At 38.5% G+C, this 22,830-nt stretch overlaps 1 protein-coding gene across 1 annotated transcript in view; it reads left to right on the forward strand.

Annotated features, from left to right (window-relative positions):
* Positions 1-4,663: 4,663 nt before the first annotated feature.
* SYT10 (synaptotagmin 10) overlaps positions 4,664-22,830 on the forward strand; it is a 54,723-nt gene continuing 36,556 nt past the window's right edge. Inside the window, exons 1-2 of the mRNA XM_003405717.3 lie at positions 4,664-4,843; positions 22,239-22,596. Of these exons, the coding sequence (XP_003405765.1) occupies positions 4,693-4,843; positions 22,239-22,596 (509 nt within the window). The 5' untranslated portion in view covers positions 4,664-4,692. The remainder of the gene's footprint in view (positions 4,844-22,238; positions 22,597-22,830) is intronic.

Genomic DNA, 22,830 nt, shown 5'->3' on the forward strand with positions numbered 1-22,830 from the left:
AAATATGATAGATTGAAGAAGTGCATGTGTTCCTGCCCCTCCTGAAATGCCAGTGAAACGACAGTACAGCAATAAAAAGCAATGAACTCAAAAACACAAAAAGAATAGGAGAGAATAAAGGAGACGACAAAAGATGTCAATAGGTTTAAAGATGGAAACCAGTGAAGGGAGCTCTGCCTTGCCAAGCAGAGAAAAGACAGCTTAAACCTCCAGAGGCAAATAGCAATGAAAACCTAGTGATTCACACCACAGAGCCTCAGGAAGCACCAGAAATAGAAGCACCTCATACCAATTCCACAGAAGATGGGAGTAGGGTAAGAAGCTTTAAAAAGTAGTAGTTAGAGCTAGTGTAATTCTAAAAGAATCTCAAGGCTCAAATTTCCATCCACACATCTGTGTTGAGATGATTACCATTCCCCAAACATGCAAATAAAAGTGTTAACTCCTGGAAATATTAAACGAGAAAGCCTCCGGACCTAGATGTCAGACTCCAAAGAGGGATAGTGAGGCTCCAGACTGAAAAAGAAGGGTGAAGTGAAAGCAGGTGGACTCTAGTTATTATTCCATATCCCTAGTTTTTTAGTGAGAGGTTAGAAAGTCCCTCTCTGAAAAAATCAAAGAACTTCCAGGACAAAGAACTTATTGACAATGATACTTGGAGGTGCTCCATTTAAGAATACAGCTCAGTTCTGAGTCACCCCTCGGTGCAGCCAGCTGGTCACAAACCCCACTGATGCACTCAAGGCTTCAAATTCTTACTACAGTGCTCTTAAATATGAGCGGAGAGCCAAGCATCAGCAGACACCTGAGGAGATCATCCATGGTGAAGAACAAAAGCTAAGGAAAAGGAGAAAGTCTTCTAGAGGAAAAGGACAAAAGCAGAAGCCAAGGGAAAAAAAGTTAAAAATGCATAATTAATATGGTCAGAGAAACAAGCAAAGACTTTGTATCTATGAAATAAAAACAGTCAGTAAACAAGACAGTATGCATAGAACTTTAATAGCGGAAATTGTAGTAATTTAATAGAAGGCTCAGAAGATAAAGTGAAGGAACTCTTCCAAAAATTAGATTACAAGGAATGAGGATGATAGAGATGGAAAACAGGAGAGAAACAAAAACAGGAGAGAAACAAAAGTTGGAGATTCAGTCTAGGTGGTCAAATATCCAACAGAAAGGAATTCCAAGAAGGAACTCCACTAAAGAAGGATAATCACTAAAGTAATAAATCAGTATAATTTCTCAAAATTGAAGGACTGAAAAGTGGGTCTCAGTTTGAAAGAATACTAAGTGCCCATTAGGATGAATGAAACAAGTGAACACAAAGAGAAAAGAGAAGACACCAAAGCTCTCAGAATGATGAATCATGGTTGTATTAAAAGGACCCGGAATTAGAACGAAATTGGACTTCTCAAAAGCGATACCCATCTAGGCAAACCAGAAATCTAGTTATCATCATTGGCAGTTAGGATGAGTGGGAATGCCATTCTTTGAATTAAGAAACACTGGAGGAAGCCCAAGTCTGTAAGAAAAGTATAAATTGGGCAGATTTGAGTTTGAGCTGCCTGCAGAACACAGAAAAGGAAAGTAGTAAAGCTTTAAGTAAGCTAAAATATAACATTGTCTGTGATGTTTATTCGGACTGAACTCAACTGCTCTAAGATTTCCTCATTTACCCACCCTGCTTAGTTCCTCTCTTGGGCTTCAATTAATATTTAAATTTTAGACTTGGAATGATTCCCAAGATCCTCTTCCTTTAGGGATGTATCTACCTAAGAAGATATCTCCTCCTACCTCAGGTTTGGAAAGGGGCGTGGGAAGCTAAGAAGAAGGAATTGGACAAGGGTTGAGCAAATAGGGAAATCACAGTGTTGAACTTCAAAATCACCACTCATGAAGCTCACTTAACTCCCACAAGAATTCTCTTAGGCTTCTCATTTCGAAATAAATTCCTCCTCTTTTTAATGCAGAGGTCATTCAGAAGGAAGCTGCCACAGAGACCCTTAGAGCCTGTATTATTATTATTATTTGCTATTAATGCCTAGTAAGCACTTGGCACATCAAAGTACGCTCCATAAATGCCAGTCTAACCTTCTCTCCCCTCCATTTACTGTTTTAAGAATTCTTCCACAGTGTAGGTACAGAAGTAAATGCCGATCTATACTCTCTGGTTTACTTTTAAGCTCTTGGTGATTGAAGGAGTTGGCAGAAAAATAAAGACTATGAACTGAAATTCTTATCCTAATTTTTATCCTTCAGCATTGGAAAAAAATGACCTTGAATGCAGTTTTACTTTTCCCCCAAAACTTACCGGGGCTGTTTATAAATGACAGGAAAAACTGGTTTGATTCACCTTCTAATGAGCTGTGAGATACTCTAATGAACAAAGAAAGAAAAAAAAAAAAAGCAAAACCTTGTGGTATTAATTTTAGATGAAAGCAAAAAAAAAAAAAAAAGCCCAAAGACTAAATTCAGAAAAATGAATATTTACATGAAACTAAATCTACTTGTTGTGAAATCACAGCAGTAAGAGTACTAATAAGCCAGTAACAGCATAAACAAATACCAGGAAAGTTATTTTCAGAATTTATTTACTTAATAATATTTAACCCTGAAATCAAACATAAGAGGGTCATTAATGAGAACTTCTGCATTACTCCACTTAAGCAATTAGAGTCTGCAAGTAGTATAAAGACAAATTACTCACTTGGTCCTCCCACACAGCCATTTGTTCATACACTAAACATGAAAGCACAGCATTGCATTGCAGGTTGTTTATACAGGTCTGTCTGTCCAGTAGATTGTGGTGAGCTGGAGGGCAAGGGAAAGTGGAGAGGGCCTTATTAAAGTGTGTTACCTAGCTTCAAACATACAGTAGAAGCACAATATCTTTTTGATTGACAGTGAAATCATTTTTTTAGATGATTCGATCTAAAAACTACTCAAATCAATGTGCATAAATACAAAAAGTAAATGAAGCCTGTAGATTTTAGCTTGTCTAAATTCATGGTAAAAATAGTCCTGCTTAAACCAATTGTCTTGTGAATCAAGTAAAAATGATTCAACTAATGAATGCCTACCTACCAGAGTGCTTGCCTAATATTTATAGTAGCTTTTACCATAGTGTCTGATACAAAGCAAATAATAATGCGCCATGAAACAGATTCCCAGTTTAAAATAATTCTACTAGTATAGATACATTAAAAAGCTCAGGATATTCCATCTCAAAAATTAAGAAGACTCCCCTAATAACTGTCAAATCAATCCTTAGGTTATAATATGGGATCTAATTATGTCTAAAATGATTTAAAACTATGTAAATGCATTTGCTATATCCCTATGGTACTTGTTTATTATTTTTATTTTGTAGCTTTAGCTCCATTAACAATTTGCACCTATTTGCATTACAGAACTGTAAGAACAGGTGAGCTCAAGACACTCCAGTCCAAGCCTCTTATTTTACAGACTGGGATAAACACCTGACAGCAAATTATTCAAGGTTAAGCAAGGCTGTGGGACAGATTTGAACTTAATCCCCCTCCCTTTTAACACCAATGCCTTGTCTTCTTTTCAGTATTTACATCTCTAGCAATACTGATAAAGGGAGTCAAGTTGTACATTCTCAATTGCCAATGACTGATTAATCAAAAGAATCCTAACTGAATATTAATATAGATAACTTTTTTTGCGATTTACCTAGAATCGTTTAACAAATCAAAGGCAATAAATTTATTTGCCTATACGCAGCATGTATGCATAAGGAAAAACTGAACTAGCTTTACAGGAAATGTACGTTATAGCGAATTTCACTACAATAAAGACCTCCGAAGTAAAATATTTTCTGTCCCTATACCATCATCATCGGCAATCATGTTAAAAATTACCTCCAGGGACGTCTCTTTTTCTTTTTTCTCTAGATGATTTAGTTTGAATATTCAATTTTTAAACTGCAGCTTTTCGTTTTTTCTTCAGATGTGGATGGCATGGAATGACTCTTACGAACAACAAAACTGAACAAGGGCATCTGTAGATAAGTTGGAGAGACGGGGGGGAAAGGTTGGGGGAGGAGGATGAGCTGTGAAAAGCACAAAGAAAACGAAGAATACTTCTCTGACCCCTTGCTGCAAAGATGAGCACCCCCAGCCTCAGCAGGAGGGCCCAGCAAAGGCGCCGGGCCGGGCCGGACGGCGCCCCTCCTCCTGCGCCGGTCCCCTCCCCATCTGACTGGTGAAAGGGGGCCTGCGCGCTCTCTGCCACCCGTTGTTCCGGGCCCGCGCCGGGCTGCGATTGGATGCGCCGCCGCCAGGCACCCGCCAGAAGCACAAACACGCTGGGAGGAGGAGAGGGGCGTTCTTGCGAGTCGAGGGCTTTGGCTTTTTACGTCTCTCCCTCCCCTTCGCACTCCATGCCGGGTCTCTGCCTCCAGCTCTCCTCGCGCCGGGGGAGAGTTAGCACAAACCTCGCCGCCACTGCCTCGCTCGGGCTCCCGCAGTCTTCCCCCGCGCCCTCCTCTCCCGCCATGGGGCCAACTTGGGGCTCCTAAGAGTTGCCTGTTCTTACCAGCGCGCTCTCCGGCCAAAGTCCCCGCGGGCGGGCTATGGCTTAGGGCACAAGAGCGGCCAGCCACGAGGTAAAAGGAAGGGGAAAGGACGGCTCACTGGGAAGAGAGGGAAAAATCAAAAGAAAACCCACACGATGAGTTTCCACAAGGAGGATGGAGTGAGCAGCCTGTGCCAGAAAGCGCTGCACATCGTCACCGAGCTGTGCTTCGCGGGACAGGTGGAGTGGGAGAAGTGCTCGAGTATCTTCCCCCCGGACAGGGGCAGCCAGGGCGGAGGCAACACAGGTAACGGAAAAGGGGTCGGCTCGGGCCCTTGCACTCCGCTAGGACCCTGTGCGCTCAGCTCCAAGCTCCCGGGTCCTGCGCCTCCGGCGCTGCGCTGGAAGCATCTTTCAGGCGCCGCGTCTTCCCACCTCGCTCCTTCCTTCTTCTCAGCTCCTGCGACTTCGACCTTGCGGTTGTTTGGGTCCTTTCCCCCTTTTCTCTACCTGCCCGGCTTCTTCCACCTCTCTGCCTGCTTCTTGCCTGCGGGCGCCGTCTCTTGCTCCCTGGCTCCCGCACTCTGTCTCTCCGCTCTCACCCACGCCAGATCTCCCTACCGGAGTAGAGAGGCAAGCGCGGGCGGCGGCGCCTGGACCGCTTGGGCGCCGCTACCCGCGGGGGCGGCTCGCCGGCGGGGACTCGGGTGCCCTTGCTTGTCCCGCGGGTCGAGCTGGCTTAGGTGAAGGGACCCAGCCAGAGAATTCGTGCTTGGACGCACAGAACCTCCTTTCAGATGGGGTAGCTTGGCCACGGAGAGAGGAGCAAATCCTCGTCGGTGTAACCCGGGGCTGCAACCTGTAGAGCGCTAGACAGTTTCCAAAACCCTTTCATCTACATCATTTTCTAGGACTTCATACCGCAGGGACTATTGATCCCATTTTGAGGCGACATCTAAGGCTCAGGGCACATGTCGATTAAGTGGAAGAGAGGGAAGGATTATAAATCCTTTCCACATTCACGCTTTCACACCCCAGCATACAGGCATCCTCCCTACTCTTTCAAGAAACTTGAAAGGAAATGGGTGGGATGGAGGAGGACATCGACAATCAACTATCTGGAGGTGGAAATAAGTCTAAAGTGAAAGATTTTTCTCAAGGCTAAAAAAGGAATGTGTGTTGGGGGCCGGGGGGGGGTGCCTGTATCAGAACCAGACTTTATCACTCCCACTGTTTCAGTCATGCTTGGAGGAAAGGGTTTCAACCACCTGCGCAGTAGTTGGCTTGTCCAGCCTGCTGTACTAGTCACACAGGCGAGATGGGCTCGGGAGCTATGTATCGGCCGAGTGGTTCATAAGCGCTTTGAGGGTCACTTGTTGCTTTGGGAGGCAAACGAACAGTAGTTTCTTAATTTTCGACATCACACCGGCCAGTTGGAACAGCAGCTTTTAAGCATGTTAACTTATTTCTTCCCCTTGTCATGCCTTGTCATTCTGGTGTCCTGTTGGTGTCTCCTGAGGGTAGCCAGGGCAATAAGTAAGAAGTGGATGCCAAGCTCTGGGCGGAGCAGAGCTGTCAGGAGCCAGGCGTGCTAATTAGGAGGAAAGGAGGGCACACACAGTGAATCCCACCCCACCGCCCACCCCCAGACGAAGACAAAGGGGGAGGTGAGGGGTGAGAATGGATTCAGTTCAGCTTTTACAAAGCATTGTTAAATTGCATCTATGCAGGCTTTTCAGATTCTCTGATCTTGGCAACAGGGGCCAAGAGGGGCTTCTGTCTGCTTGGCAGAACCTGAGGAGATACTGCTGTTTGGTCTCTGGAGCGGAAGGAAGCATCATTGCTACTGTCAACTTGCTTGAAACTTAGATATTCTGTGAATGAATATACACAACTCAGAGTCTTTTCTATTTGCCTAGTACATGTTATATTTCTAGAAGTGTATGAAATTGAACTGTAGGTGTTAAATTTCTAGGAGTAATTCTACTAGAAGGGCCTGGGGGAACATCTTGTGTGTATATATCGTGTATAGTTCCTAAGCGTGAGATAAGCACTCATAATTGTGGTGATATTACATAAGCTCCTCTGAAATGTCTTTTAATGGCATAAATACTAAAGATAAGACTCAGAGAAGGGGTACAGTAGAAGAAACCAGAGTATTTAAGTTTAAAACCTATTTTTGGTCATATAACAGTTGATGCTGTGAATAAAACTCATTCTTCCCCTTTTGTGATAATGCAACACATAATTAGTTTCCTGGATTCTGGATTGGCTGGTAATGTAGAAAATGTGTAAAGGTTGGGACCAAATACTAGCTTCTAAATAAATACAAATCTATATCAGCTTAAGATAAAACACAGTATATGGACTGTACAAAAGGTTCTGAGCTTTTCCTAAGCACTACGAGAAGCAGTTGTATCCCTAATTCTTTTGGACTTTCCCTCCCAAAACAAAACTGGGGAAAAATTAGTCTAAAACAATTGCATGGATATTCTTTGCCCCTTAAGGGAAATATAAACTATTCAAACTAGGTATTCAACAGAATATATGAACATATATATTTAAAGGTTACCCCTAGGTGGTATGTTATAAAGATCTACCAGCCTACTAGGTGGTGTGTTATAAAGATCAACAGGATTTACATTTTCTCTTTGCAAATCTGTGCAACAGTTAGAGGTAAACTACTTTAATCTGAGAATAGTCTACCCTTATTAACAGATACCTATGAAGTGGATTCAAAGATTATTTACATAATATTTAATTATACTTATTAGCCTTCTAGCTACCCATTGTTCTTTAAAGTATATTTTCTTATGAAGTGTGTAAAAATTTTTTTTTTATTTTAGGTCCCTAAATAAGCACTTCCAGTAGGTGATTCTTCTACTCTGTTTGCTTAATAAGATGCATGTTATTGGTAACAGGACACTGACTATGACGTTGACTGGTACAGTGGTTATTCAGTTTGAATGTTAATCATCACTGCCCAGATGGTGTCATTTATGCTAAGGCTGCAGTGACAGTGGCAGGCTTCCAGACTGTGCATATTTTTAGATTCCTTCACAAAGGGGAAGAGGGAGAGAAATTCAGGTAATTCCAATTAAAGTCATTCTACATTAAGAGAGTTATGAATCACATATACAAATAAGATATTATCCTACTGTCTCTTTAAATACCAACAGATAGCAAGCATCACCACCTCTTTACCATAACATCAGTAGCAGAAACAGCAGCAGAATTATTGTCATTGAGAATTTGCCAATCAAATTGGCCAATTCCATATTTTAGTAAAATATATGAAGACTTAGACTGCTCTGCCAACACTAGTTAATTTACTCTTAGGGAATAGTTTATTTGAGCCATTGTATACTTCGACATTACTAGTATACTAGAAAGCTCATCAAGTACAATTTTTAGAAAATCAGATTTTGGGAACCTCTTTACCATTTTCTCCCCTCCTCGAAACAAATATGCCACCCACTAAATTCATCTTAATGCACAATATGGTTTAATAATAGAATGATGCTTAAGGGAAATGCAAAACAATATATTGATCTCACATGTTGTTTTTCAGATGGATAGATTGTGATTTGACTACACTATACATAATAGTTTTTAAATTGGATTTGGGTTAATTTTTGTTCAATCTTTAACTGCTTACCCATATCCAAATGCTTATGAGGTTCAAGGAGCCCATGCTGCCTAAAAGACAGACTTCATAAATCACAGCTAATCAAACCCACTTAAATTCACAGTCACTTAAGCTTATACCATATTGTATAGACCTAACCTTAATTTAAATATTCTTAATAAGCATTTAAGTCATCACTTTTAATTTTTCATTTCTACACAATTTTAATTGGAGACTAAAAATTCTAAAATAAATATTTTAAAAAATTCCTCTAAATTGACACGTGTATTCTTCAATTTATTAAACGTGGGGACAATGAGTAGGTATATGGCAAAGAATGTCGTTGAAGTTACTTGGCTAATAAAAAAGAAAGTTAAGTGAAATTTTAAAACTTATATCATGATTCTCCTTTGAGATTAAAGCATTTTGAGTCTATAATGAGGGCTTAAAATGAGTAGGGGCACTTCATAGATTTTCTGTACACACACAAAGCAAATGACTACCCAAATAATTTAGTTAAGCTATAATCTCTGTACCGTTATAACTCTGAGTTTCACATATCCTAATGGTAATAGAAAGAATTACAGTTTAGAAACATATATTAGTGGATTTTTTTCTTGAGAATTGTAGATCTGAAAAAGACTAACTGAACTACAATGAATTCAGAATTATAGGCACACAGCCCATCTGAGGAAGGATGGATGAGAAGGATTTTTTTTCCTTCCTCCTCTTGTCACCTCCCTGAAAATGGCCAGCTTTTACTATTCCTCATCTCATTCTCACATGATCATCAACACTTGCTCTCATTTACTCCAAAGGAAAATGAACAGCTGTCTTCAAAGGACAAGCAGCTGTCAGCAAACATCTATTTTTCTCAATTATGAACATCAACATTTTGGCAATATTGGGAGGATTTTTTTTTTTACCTTAGCCGTTTTTATTTTCTTGTGACAAACTAAGATCTGTATTTCCTTTTTTTATGAGCTTTGAATCTCTTAAATCTAATTCTTACAGGAGTGATTTTACATAAAAAGCATATAGCTGTACATTTCATTTAAATCACATTTTTCTTAAGACCTTATCATCATTGTAATTTTGCTCTTATGGAAAAAGTTAGTCATTTTGGGGGATAGATCTGCGTTCATTTACAACTTTATGGGTTTTGTGTATGAAATTCTGGCAGAAGACTAACATTATCATAAATGTTTAATGAAATTTTCAATGCCAATTAAAACAAATTATATTTGGAAATAGAATTCTTTTCTTCCTGATCTACATCTTATTCTACTCATGTTCTGACCAGCAAGTCATAGAATGTAAGCTCTTTGAGGGCAAGGGCTTGTTTACTGCTTTATTCTCCATGCCTAAAAAAATCTGTGGCTCCTACTAGAAGCTCAGTAAGTATTTGTCAATGAAATAAAGAATGAATGAATCAATTAATTTATTCTCAATAACCTCAATTTATTTATTTTTAAAACAAGGAATACTACTTAATAACCCCCAAGTCCCTTCTGAAACTTAATTATATATATATATATATCAGATCTTTGTAGAACTGCCCTACAGAGTTTCCAAGTAGCACCTGGCAGATTCAAACTGCTGACCCTTTGGTTAGCAGCCGTAGCACTTAACCACTGTATCACCAGGGTTTCCTTTGTGTCCCTAGTGTTTAATATTATATCCTAGATAGGCATGCAAAATATGTAGTTCATAATAATGACAGAAATTACAGCAATTGAAGCATTTAGAGTTAGAATTTAATGAGCAACCTACCCATGAAATAGCAACTGAATACCATATGGACGACCATTGACTTTCTTCAGAGTGGGTTCAAACACAGCTATGAGTCCACAGCTAAATTAATAAGTGTTACATAATAAATGTACTGAGCTTACTGACATTTTAGAAAAGTGGGAATATCTGTATTGTACCCATTTACAATAGTAAAACTAAACCATGGTACTTCGGTTAAGCAGAAAGTAGTGCGGGAAACATAACTATATCATTATTAAAATTGTTATTAGTCATTCCAGTTAGAATTAGAAATCACCATTTTGCAGGTGTGAAAACTAAGGCCAAGAAAATGTTAGTAACTTCTCCCAAAATTATATCTAGTTAGTGATGGAGCTAGGATGAGACTCCAGGGCTCCTTAGATCCTAACGTAGGTTCAGCAGAAAGAAAAAAGAAAAAAAAAAAAAAAAAAACAGGAAGAAGAGGAGATGGGGGAGGGGCAAAGAACGGCATCTTTGAGATTAAATAGCACTGGGGGAAAAGCTTGTGAAGTTAGGCTCTTAACTATTATACTTTTGGTTGTAGTTAGTGGCATATAAGCGGTCAATAAGGTTTATCAGTGTTTAATTATAACCTAAATCCTAAACTTTTCTTTTTATTAGATTTACTGTCATCCAAATATTACATGAAACCCTGGTAATGCCGTGGTTAAAATCTTGACTGCTAACCAAAATGTCAGCAGTTCAGATTCACCAGCCCCTCCTTGGAAACCTTATGAGTCAGTTCTACTCTGTCCTATAGTACCACTATGAGTTGGAACTGATTCGACGGCAACAGATTTGGTTTTTGCTAAATATGACACACAATGTTACATGCATATGTATGTATGCATATGCACTTGAGTGGATACGGGTGTTTGTTACTCCTATTTCCCGGCCAGTTCTAATTGATTTGTATCAACGCTAAAATCATGTTAAGGTTTTAGTGTGTTTGAAATGAACAATTTGTGAAATCTTATAATTCCAAATATAGCCTCTTTATATATTCGTAAAAAAGCCTATAATGAAAATAGAGGACATTAAAGTACCAAATTGTTTTTGTTAATTTATAATTAGTAAGGTAATCTATCAAAATTCATTCGTTATACTTTATTGCCATATTATGGTTAATTTCAGTAGTTAACAATCCATATTATTATTAAAATTTAATACTATGAGGCACTGGATCAGGAGGGATCAGTCCCTGGAGAAGGACATCATGCCTGTAGAGGGTCAGCGAAAAAGAAGAGGACCCTCTACGAGATGGACTGACACGGTGGCTGCAACAATGGGCTGAAGCATAACGACGATTATGGGATGGGATGCTCTTGAACGTGAAGTAGTTAAAGCAAATGGAAGAAATGATGAAGTAAAAGAAATGAACAGAAGATTTCAAAGGGCGGCTCGAGAAGACAAAAGTATTACAATGACATGCAAAGAGCTGAAGATAGAAAATCAAAAGGAAGAACACGCTCAGCATTTCTCAAGCTCAAAGAACTGAAGAAAATTCAAGTCTCTAGTTTCAATAGTGAAGGATTCTATGGAGAAAATATTAAACGACATGCAACCAAACCAAAACCCACTGCCATCAAGTCGATTCTGACTCATAGTGACCCTATAGGACAGAGTAGAACTGCCCCATAGAGTTTCCAAGGAGCACCTGGTAGATTCGAACTGCCGACATCTTGGTTAAAAGCTGTAGCACTTAACCACTACGCCACCAGGTTTTCCAAACAACATGCATGAAAAGAAGATGGAAGGGACACACACAGTCATTATACCAAAAAGAATTGGTCAACGTTCAACCATTTCAAGAGGTAGCATATGATCAGGAACTGATGGTACTGATGGAAGAAGTCGAAGCTACACTGCAGGCATTTGCGAAAAACAAGGCTCCAGGAATTGATGGACTATCAGTTGAGATGTTTCAACAAATGGATGCAGCACTGGAAGTGGTCACTCATCTATGCCGAGAAATTTGGAAGACAGCTACCTGGCCAACCGACTGGAAGAGATCCATATTTATGCCTATTCCCAGGAAAAGTGATCCATCCAAATGTGGAAATTATCAAACAGTATCATTAATATCACGTGCAAGTAAGATGTTGCTGAAGATCATTCAAAAGTGGCTACAGCAGTATATCCACAGGGAACTGCCAGAAATTTAGGCCAGATTCAGAAGAGGATGCTGAACCCGGGATATCACTGCTCATGTCAGATGGATCTTGGCTGAAAGCAGAGGATACCAGAAAGATGTTTACCTGTGTTTTATTGACTATGCAAAGGCATTCAGTTGTGTGGATCATAACACATTATGGATAACATTGCAAAGGATGGGAATTCCAGAACATTTAATTGTGCTCATGAGGAACCTGTACATAGATCAAAAGGCAGTTGTTTGGACAAAGCAAGGGGATACTGCATGATTTAAAGTCAGGAAAGGTGTGCATCAGGGTTATACCCTTTTACCATACCTATTCAATCTGTATACTGAGCAAATAATCTGAGAAGATGGATTATATGAAGAAGAATGGGGCATCAGGATTGGTGGACAACTCATCAACAACCTACATTATGCAGATGACACAACCTTACTTGCTGAAAGTGAAGAGGACTTGAAGCACTTATTGATGAAAATCAAAGACCACAGCCTTCAGTATGGATTGCACCTAAACATAAAGAAGACAAAAATCCTCACTACTGGACCAACAAGCAACATCATGATCAATGGAGAAAAGATTGAAGTTGTCAAGGATTTCATTTTACTTGGATCCACACTTGGATCAACACCCACGGAAGGAGCAGTCAAGAAATCAAAAGACACATTGCATTGGGCAAATCTGCAAAAGACCTCTTTAAAGTGTTGAAAAGCAAAGATGCCACCTTGAAGACTAAGGTGCGCTGGACCCAAGTCATGGTATTTTCAGTCACATCATATGCATGAGAAAGATGGAAAAAGAGTAAGGAAGACAGAATAAAAACTGACGCCTTTGAGTTGCGGTGCTGGCGAAGAATATTGAATACACCATGGACTGGCAAGAGAACAAAAATGTCTGTCTTGGAAGAAGTACAACCAGAATGCTCCTTAGAAGCAAAGATGGGCGGGACAACATCTCACATACTTTGAACATGTTGTCAGGAGAGATCAGTCCCTGAAGAAGGACATCATGCTTGGTAAAATACAGGCTCAAGAAAAAAGAGGAAGACCCTCAACGAAATGGATTGACACAATGGCTGCAACAACAGGCTCAAGCATAACAATGATTGTGGGCATGGTGCAGGACTGGGCAGTGTTTTGTTGTTTACATAGGTTTACATAGTGTTTTGTGACATATACACATATATGTATATATATAATTGTTGTTGACTCTTCTGAATGGGTTTTTGATTCAGAATTGGCGATGCCCTTGTTTCCACACATTAAGAGTGCTGTATCAAAAGTGTTAATGATTCAAATTTTTTTTCATAATAGAATCTATAAAAGATGTAAAAGACATAAAGGCCATTTGTGCTGTGTCCTAAAGATAGATAGCTGTGCAAGGATGTGGAATGTTGGCAGTGTTGCCAAACACATCTGACTCAACACATTTCCCACCCATTCCTAATTCAAATTTTGCCCAAATTTTAGCTGTTGAGGAGAAACCACTTTCTTCCTTGCTTTATGTTTTCTTTTCTTTTTTTTATGTTTTCAGGTGGGAGCTACACAACAGGAATAATTATAAAAGCTTGCCCCACTCCCTTTCCCTGAGAAGTAACTTATCTGATTCCCCCATCTTTGAGACATATGCGTGATATCTTCAGGTAACAAACATTCTCTGCTCCTCCATGCTGTAAGTTTTACAGAGATGTCTCTATAAGGAAGACCCATGGCTGTCCAGCCAAGGCTGTGACTGTATGGGTAAATATAATTAATTCAGGGTGATATATCAGCAAATCCATTTGCTGATAGACCTAACCTGATATTCCCTAGTAGTTTAATTGCTACCTGTCTGATCATTGTGTCTGTCAGTTGTTCTGAACACAAATGGGTAAGAATATAGAGTGTAAATTACTAGTCTCCTGAGACACTGAAGTCTACTTTGATATGTTGAGCTCCATGATAAACAAATTCACTTCTCTCAGTGCCAAATATCATCAGAAGATGAGTTTCTCCTCTTTTTACTACCCTGTGGATCACCATTCAATCCATACTTCTTTTCTTCTAGGCACTCTTGTTTAAAGACAAATAGTTGATAATGATACCATTCCATTGCTGAGCACTTATTATGTAATTTATGATACTAAATGCTTTACATACATTTCCTTATTTAAACCTCAAACATATGTTTGAAATAAATATAATTACTCCTATTTTGGAGTCACTGGATGGCACAAACACTTAAGCACTTTACTTAAGGTTGGTAGTTCAAACCCACTCAGAGGTGCTTTGGAAGATAGTCCTAGCTACCAAAAGGTCACAGCACTGAAAACCCTACGGAGCAGTTCTCTGCACACATGGGATCGCTATGAGGCAAAATTGATTCTACAGCAATGAACAACAACAAAACTCTAATTTTACTGAGGCTCATAAAGTCTAAACAATTTGCCAAAATCAACCAGTGTTGGAGTTGACATTTGAACCCAAGTCTAAATGGTTGTAAAATACAAACTATGTTATACTGTCTTCCTAATAGAAAGATTTCTGCATATTCCCTCCAAATCACCCAAATTTTAGTCATCCAAGAATCTTAAAACCCAAAGACATTTGAGGACTTTTTCAAATAACTCCCCAAATATTTATTCAGTAGCTGTGCAAACCCTTTTTAAGTATGTAATATATAAACCAAAAAAAAACCAAACCCACTGCGGTCGAGTCAATTCTGACTCATACTAAACATTAAAAACAAAAATGCAAAGGATCAGGGAGTGCTAGTACTGGTAGGAGGTATTTGCATAAGCAAAATAAGTGCAGATCCACAATACTTTATCCACATTGATGAAATACCAAAACCTCTGAAAAGGGACATTATTTTGTAATTTTGGCAATTTGGCATCAATACCTTGCCTGAATTGGCATGAAGCTACTTACAGTCTTCAATTACCCCACTTAGTATGACTAATTCATATATTTCATTACCAGATATATTAATGCATTTGATTACTGGCTCTAAAAATACATGAAGATTATAAAACCCTAACTGTAATATTTGTAGACCATAGTTGATAATCAGTAAGCACATTTACATGTTTTCTCTTTTCCTGACATTATGGTGCTAATAAATAATAGAAAGTAATAAAATAAATAAACTGCAAAATATAAAAATATCACATACTCCATCACCAATGGAATGGAAATGGGAAACATAGTTAATAATTGCTTTAGGAAGCAACTGGAAAATATTGATGCCTATATATCATAGCATGTCAAAATTAATTTGCATTCTTATAATTAAGTAGCAGTAAAAACTGGAATTATTTCCATTTTTGCTTGGATCTCCACTAGCGACAAAACGGGGCTTTGAATGAAACATTTTATCTTACCAATCAGGGACATGTTAACTAAAACAAGGTATCATTTTCCCCAGCATATCAGCAAAAATTAAAGTACAACAATATTTCTCTGATATTGTGGGAATTAGTAAATTCATGTACTATTTTCTTACAGCAACTCTGGGGTTAATTTTGGTAATGTATAGTAAACCTAAGTATGTGTATAAGCTATGACCCAGAAGTTCCATTTCTAGATATTTACCTTAGAGAAACATTCACAAATATGAAAAGGCAAAAGGTACTGGATACTCTTTGTAGTTATAATAACAAAAAATCAGACAATCTAAATACTCATCATAATTATTATGGAATGCTATGTGGCAATGAAACTAGACCTCAAGTATTATTGATTAAAAAATAAAGCACCTTGAAGAAAGAAATATACAGTAACTAATGCTAACCTCGGAAACCCTGGTGGTGTAGTGGTTAAATGCTACAGCTGCTAACCAAAGGGTCAGCAGTTTGAATCTGCCAGGCGCTCCTTGGAAACTCTATGGGGCAGTTCTACTCTGTCCTATATGGTCGCTATGAGTCGGAATCAATTCAACGACACTGGGTTTGGTTTTTATTTGGTAATGCTACCTCAGAGAATGAGTCAATAAAATGACAAGCCCCTAACTAGACTGACAAAGGAAAAAAGAAGATGCAAATATTTAAAATTAAGAATGAAACTGGGGACATTACAGCCAACACTACAGAAATAAAAAGGGTCAAAAGAGAATACTATATACAACTGTATGCCAAGAATTAGATAATCTATATGAAATGGGCAAATTCCTAGAAAAACATAAACTCCCAAGCTGCCTCAAATCCATAACAAGAGGAGAAGAGATTGAATCGGTAATCAAAAACCTTCCCCCAAAAGAAAACCATTGTTGGAGCAGTTGGCTTGACTGGGGAATTCAACCAAACATTTATAGAAGAAGTGACGCTTTCAAAAAATAAAAGAGGAGGGAACACTTCCTATTTCATTTTATGAAACTAGCATTACTTTCAAGTGTTAGTAAGCAAAGATGTCACTTTGAAGATTAAGGTACTGAAAACATGGTGTTTTCAATGCTCATATGTATGCGAAAGCTGGACAATGAATAAGGAAGACTGAGGAAGAACTGGCGCCTTTGAGTTTGGTGTTGGCAAAGAATATTGAATATACCATGGACTGCCAAAAGAACGAACAAATCTGTCTTAAAAGTACAGCCAGGATGATTGTTAGAAGCAAAGATGGCAAGATTACATCTTACATACTTTGGATGTGTTATCAGAAAGAATCAGTCCCTGGGAAAGGACATCATGCTTGGTAAAGTAGAGGGCCAATGAAAAAGAGGAAGGCCTAACAACAACAACAACAGCATTACTTTGATACCAAAGCTAGGCAAAGACACCACAAGGAAAGAAATCTGTAGGCCAATACCCCTTATGAATATAAATGCAAAAATCCTCAGAAGAATACTAGCAAACCAAATCCAAAAGCATATTAAAAGGATTATACACCATGAACAAGTGAGATCTACCCCAGGAATGCAAGAGTGGTTCAACAGTAGAAAAATCAATCAATGTAATATACCACATTAATAGAATAAAGGAAAAGAACCATATGATCATTTCCATAGATGCATTTTATAAAACCCAACACCCTTTCATGGAAAAAAAAAAAAACAAACTAGGAATATGAGAGAAATTCCTCAAAATAATAAAGGACATTTATGAAAAACCCACAGCTAACGTCATACTCAATGGTGAAAAACTGAAAGCTTTTCCCCTTAAGATCCAGAACAAGATACAGATGCCTGCTCTTACCACTGATATCCAGTATTGTACTGGAAGTCCTAGCCAGAGCAAATAGCAAGAAAAAGAAATAAAAACTATTAAATCAGGAAGGAAGAAATAAAAATATCCTTTTCACAGATGACATGATCCTATGTATAGAAAACCCCGAAGAATCCACAAGAAAGCTACCAGAGCTAACAAATTCAGCAAAGTGGCAGGATACAAGGTGAACACACAAAAATCAGTTCAGTTTCTATACATCAGCAATGATTATTTTGAAAAGAAAAGTAAGGAAACAATTTTATTTATAACAGCATCTAAAAGAAAATAACTAGGAATAAGTATAATCAAAGAAATGACAGACTTGTACACCAAAAACTATAAAACATTGCTGAAAAAATTGAAGAATGCTTAAATAAATGAAAGGAGATTCTGTATACATGGACTGCAAGGCAATATTGTTGAGATCAATATTACTCAAAGCAATCCATATATTCAACACGATCCCCATCAAAATTCTAACAGCTTTCTTTGCAGAAATGGGAAAAGCAATCCTCAAATTTATATGAAATGGCAAGGGGCCTTGTGAGGGTTAATGTTATGTGTTAACTTGACTAGGCTATGATTCTTAGTGGTTTGGCAGACAGTATGCAATCATTTCTCATTTTGTGTTTTGAGGTGAGTAGTTTTTCTTTTTTAGCCAGTTTGAAGAGGAGTTTCCTTGGAGTGTGGCCTGCATCAATGAGATCAATGTATGTTCTGGCAAACCTCTCTCTCAATTCTTGTATTCGTCTCATCTGACCTCCTGTCTTTGGACATGAGAAGCCTTCAGCCTGTTGCCTGACCTGCAGGTTTTGGACTCACCAGCTCTCGTACCCCATGAGCTAGCAGCCTGCTGTCTGACCTGCAGATTTTGGGTTTATCAGCCCCTGTAACCACATTACTCAGGGGAAGCCTCCATACTGACCCATGGATTTGGGACTTGCCAGCCTCCACAATTCCATGAGCTATTTCCTTGAAATAAATCTCTCTCTATATATATTTATATATACACTTCATTGGTTTTGCTCCTCTAGGGAACCTAGCCTAAGATAGGCCTCAATCAGCCAAAGTAATCTTGAAAAAGAACCAAGTAGGATGACTCCCATTTCCCAATCTCAAAACATACTATAAAGCTACAGTAATCAAAACAGTCTGGTACTGGTATGATGATAGACATATATATAGACCACTGGGACAGAATTGAGAGTCCAGAAAAAAACTGAATATCTGTCATCTATGGAACTGATTTTTGACAAAAGCTCTAAGTTCATTCAATGGGGAGTGAATAGTCTCTTTAATAAATGATGCTTGGACAACTGAATTTCCACATACAAAAAAATAAAGCTGAACCCTTACCTCACACCGTATAAGAAAATCAACTCAAAATGGATCAAGGACCTAAATGAAGAACTCAAACCATAAAACTGTTAGAATAAAACACAGGCATAATGCTTTCAGTGTTGGTATTTGACAATGGATTCTTATATATGATATCAAAAGCACAAGCAACAAAATTGATAAATGGAACTTCATCAAAATTAAAACATTTTTTCATCAAAGGGCTTTACCAAGAAAGTCAAGAGACAGCTTACAGAATTGAAAACAATTGGGGAGAACTCTATAGCCCTGCTGTGGTAGTGGTTAAGAGCTCGGCTGCTAACCAAAAGGTTGGCAGTTCAAATCCACCAGCCACTCCTTGGAAACCCTATTGGGGCAGTTCTGCTCTGTCCTATAGGGTTGCTATGAGTGGGAACTGACTTGATGGCACCTACCAACAACAACTATAAGGGTTTAATATCCAGAATATATATAAAGAATGCCTACAACTTAATAACAAAAAGACAAACTACCCAATCAAAAAAAAATGGGCAAAGGACTTGAATAGACAGTTCACCAAAGAAGAAATACAAATGATCAACATGCACATGAAAAGATTCTCAGCGTCATTAGCGTTGGGGAAATGCAAATCAAAACCACAATGAGATATCACTTCACCCCCACTAAGATGGTTATGATAAAAAAAGGGAGGGAGGAGAAAAACAGGTGTTGGTGAGAATGTGGAGAAACTGGAATCCTCATCCATATCTGGTGAGATTGTAAAAAAGTACAGCTGCTATGAAAAATAGGTTGCCACTTCCTCAAAAAGTTAAACATAGATTTACCGTATGATCTAGCAATTCCACTCCCAGGTATATACCCAAAATAATTAAAAGCAGGAACATAGATACATGTATACCAATGTTCATTGCAGCACTATTCACAATAGCCAAAAGGTGGAAAAAATATAAATGTCCATCCATAGATGAATGGAAAAATGAAATGCGATACATACATATAATGGAATATTACTCTGCCAAAAAGAGAAATGAAGTCCTACTACATGCTACAACATGGATGAGTCCTGAAACCATTATGCTGATTGAAATAAGTCAGTCACAAAAGAAGAAATATTGTATGACCCCACTTATATGAAGTATCTAAAATAGGCAAACATATAGAGGCCAAAGTTTATTAGTGTAACTAGGGCTGGGAGGGCGAGGAAAAGAGGGAATCATTGTTTAGGGGGCAGTAAACTCCTCTTAAGGGTGATGAAAAAATCTGGAAATAGATGGTAGATGATAAATGTAATGTATAGTTGGTCTTCAAAACTTTAAGAATGCTATAACATTAGATTGCTAACACAGGTTGTCTTGTTGTTGGGTGCCATTGAGTCAATTCTGATTTATAGTGACCCCATGTGACAGAGTAGAACTGGCCCATAGAGTTTTCTAGGCTATAATCTTTATGGGGGCAGATCACCAGGTTTTTCTCCTGTGGAGCAGCTGGGTGGATTTGGACAGTCAACCTTTCAGTTAGCAGCCAAGCACTTAGCTGTTGTGCGCCAATGCTCCTTGAACATTGGTTATCTTCAAAGTGTGAAAATGGAAGTGGGTGGGGAGATGTTATGAACTTTAAAAATAGGCTTTGTATTTGAGAATAGTTTTAAATTTACAGAACAAGTGAGAAGATAGTACAGAGATTTCGCATATATCCCTCAGCCAATTTTCGCTATTATTAACATCATGGTATATTTGTTAAAATTAATGAACCAGTGTAGATACATTATGATTAGCTAAAGTTCATACTTTATTCAGATTTCCTTACTTTTTACCTAATGTCCTTTTTCTGTTCAAGATACCACATTACATTTAGTTGTCATGTCTCCTCAGGCTCCTCTTTTTTTTTTTTTTTTTTTATTTTACTTTAGATGAAGGTTTACGGAACAAACTAGTTTCTCATTAAACAGTTAGTACACATATTGTTATATGACATTGGTTAACAGCCCCACAACATGTCAGCACTCACCTTTCTCAACCTTGGGTTCCCTATTTCCTGTTCCTTCCAGCCTTCTAGTCCTTGCCCCTGGGCTGGTGTGTCCCTTTAGTCTCGTTTTGTTTTATGAGCCTGTCCAATCTTTGGCTGAAGGGTGAACCTCAGGAGTGACTGCATTACTGAGCTGAAAGGGTGTCCAGGGGCCATACTCTCCGAGTTTCTCCAGTGTCTGTCAGGCCAGCAGATCTGGTCTTTCTTTTTGAGTTAGAATCATTTTGTTCTACATTTTTCTCCAGCTCTGTTCAGGACCCTCTATTGTGATCTCTGTCAGAGCGTGGTGGTAGCCAGGCACCATCTAGTTGTACTGGACTCAGTCTGGTGGAGGCTGTGGTAGATGTGGTCCATTAGTCCTTTGGACTAATCTTTCCCTTGTATCTTTAGTTTTCTTCATTCTTCCTTGCTCATGAAGGAGTGAGAACAGTGGAGTATTCTAGATGGTCCTCAGGCTCCTCTTGACTGTGACAGGTCTCAAGACTTTTCCTTGTTTATGCTGGCCTTACAGTTTTGAGGAGCACTGGTCAGGTATATTGTAGGATACCCTTCTATTGATATTTTTATGATGTTTTTCTCATGATTATATTTGTCCTATGGGTTTTTGTGAGGAAGACCTCAGAGGTAAAGTACCATTTTTATCACATCACAGCAAGGATACATACTATCAACATGGCTTATCACTGTTGATGTTGACCTTGATCACCTTGCTGAGATAGTGTTTGGTAGGTTTATCCACTGTAAAGCCACTCTTCTTTCCCACTTTCCATATAGTATTCTTTGGAAGGAATTCACTATGTACAGCCCAAACCTGAGGAGTGGAGAGTTACATTTCCCATTCCAGATGGTGAAGCACCTACATAAATTGTTTGGAATTCTTCTGCATGGAAGATTTGTCTCTTCCATTTATTTATTTACTCAGTCTTATTAACATTTTTAGCATATTTTGTTAGATCATTTTACACAACAAGCATATATTCATTTTGTAATTATTTTAAAATAATCTTTTAAAGAAAGCTAGATAGCAAATCATTAATTTAGGACTTAAAGGAGGACCATACAAGATTATAAGAAAGAGCCTGTGAAGTTTGAAAATGTAGCTAATAGTATATCCGTCCTCTATTAGCACTGTTATTCTCACTTAGATTACAGAAAGCAGTTTATATTTAACATGATTCCCTGCTTAGTTAATGAGAAATTTGCATCTTTAGATCAAATATGGAGCAAACAGAAGCATTTTCTGTTGTGTGCGTTTTCAGAGTTTCTTAAACTTTATGGCTTCGTGGCAGGTTGCCAATCTTCATTTTGCAAAATCTTGGACCTCTTGTAGCATTCTTGGGAATTGTATGTATATCTCATGCTTTTCCTGTGTACAGTTGGAAACTATTCCTGGGCTGGAATTTTTCACATATCTCCTTTGAGAATTTCTAGACATAGTTATTACTATTTCTTACCTGCAAAGACAATTTGAAAGTTCTTTTTAGAAACTATAAATCAGGGAAGTATTAATAATAATCAAAATGTAAAATTACCTTACCATTTCTGCCCTTTTATGTATAATATCGATGAATTAATATTTCTTCGCATTGTCATTTTTTTCCAGATATTTCGGTCAGCCTGTTAGCAGTCATTGTCAGCTTCTGTGGCCTGGCCTTGTTGGTTGTCTCACTCTTCGTCTTCTGGAAGTTGTGCTGGCCTTGTTGGAAAAGCAAACCTGTAACTTCCAATGTCAGTGCCCTTCCACAGAGCATTTCGAGTGCTCCTACTGAAGTTTTTGAGACTGAAGAGAAAAAAGAGGTTAAAGAAAATGGAAAGCCGGCACTAACAGTTATTGAACCCTCAATAAAAATCAGCCACACTTCCCCTGATATCCCAGCAGAAGTCCAGACTGCTTTAAAAGAACATCTGATTAAACATGCACGTGTGCAAAGACAAACCACTGAGCCTACATCTTCATCCCGGTAAGGAAACATCAAACACATAAAATTATGTGTGTGTGGTGTGATTTCATAACAGAGAAAAACTGGGATGGGAAGGGAGAAAAGAAACAAGAGAAATGGAAAAGACATCAAAATGGATAACTGAAAAAGAGGGAAATGGTAGGAAAGAAGTGAGTAGGGCAGAATATGTAGCTGGAGAGAGAAATTGAGGACAAAGAAGCCAATTAGGGAGGGGTACCAGGAAAGGGGCTTAGT

The sequence above is a fragment of the Loxodonta africana genome, chromosome 4 (genome assembly GCF_030014295.1).
Source record: "Loxodonta africana isolate mLoxAfr1 chromosome 4, mLoxAfr1.hap2, whole genome shotgun sequence".
NCBI classification, from domain to species: domain Eukaryota; kingdom Metazoa; phylum Chordata; class Mammalia; order Proboscidea; family Elephantidae; genus Loxodonta; species Loxodonta africana.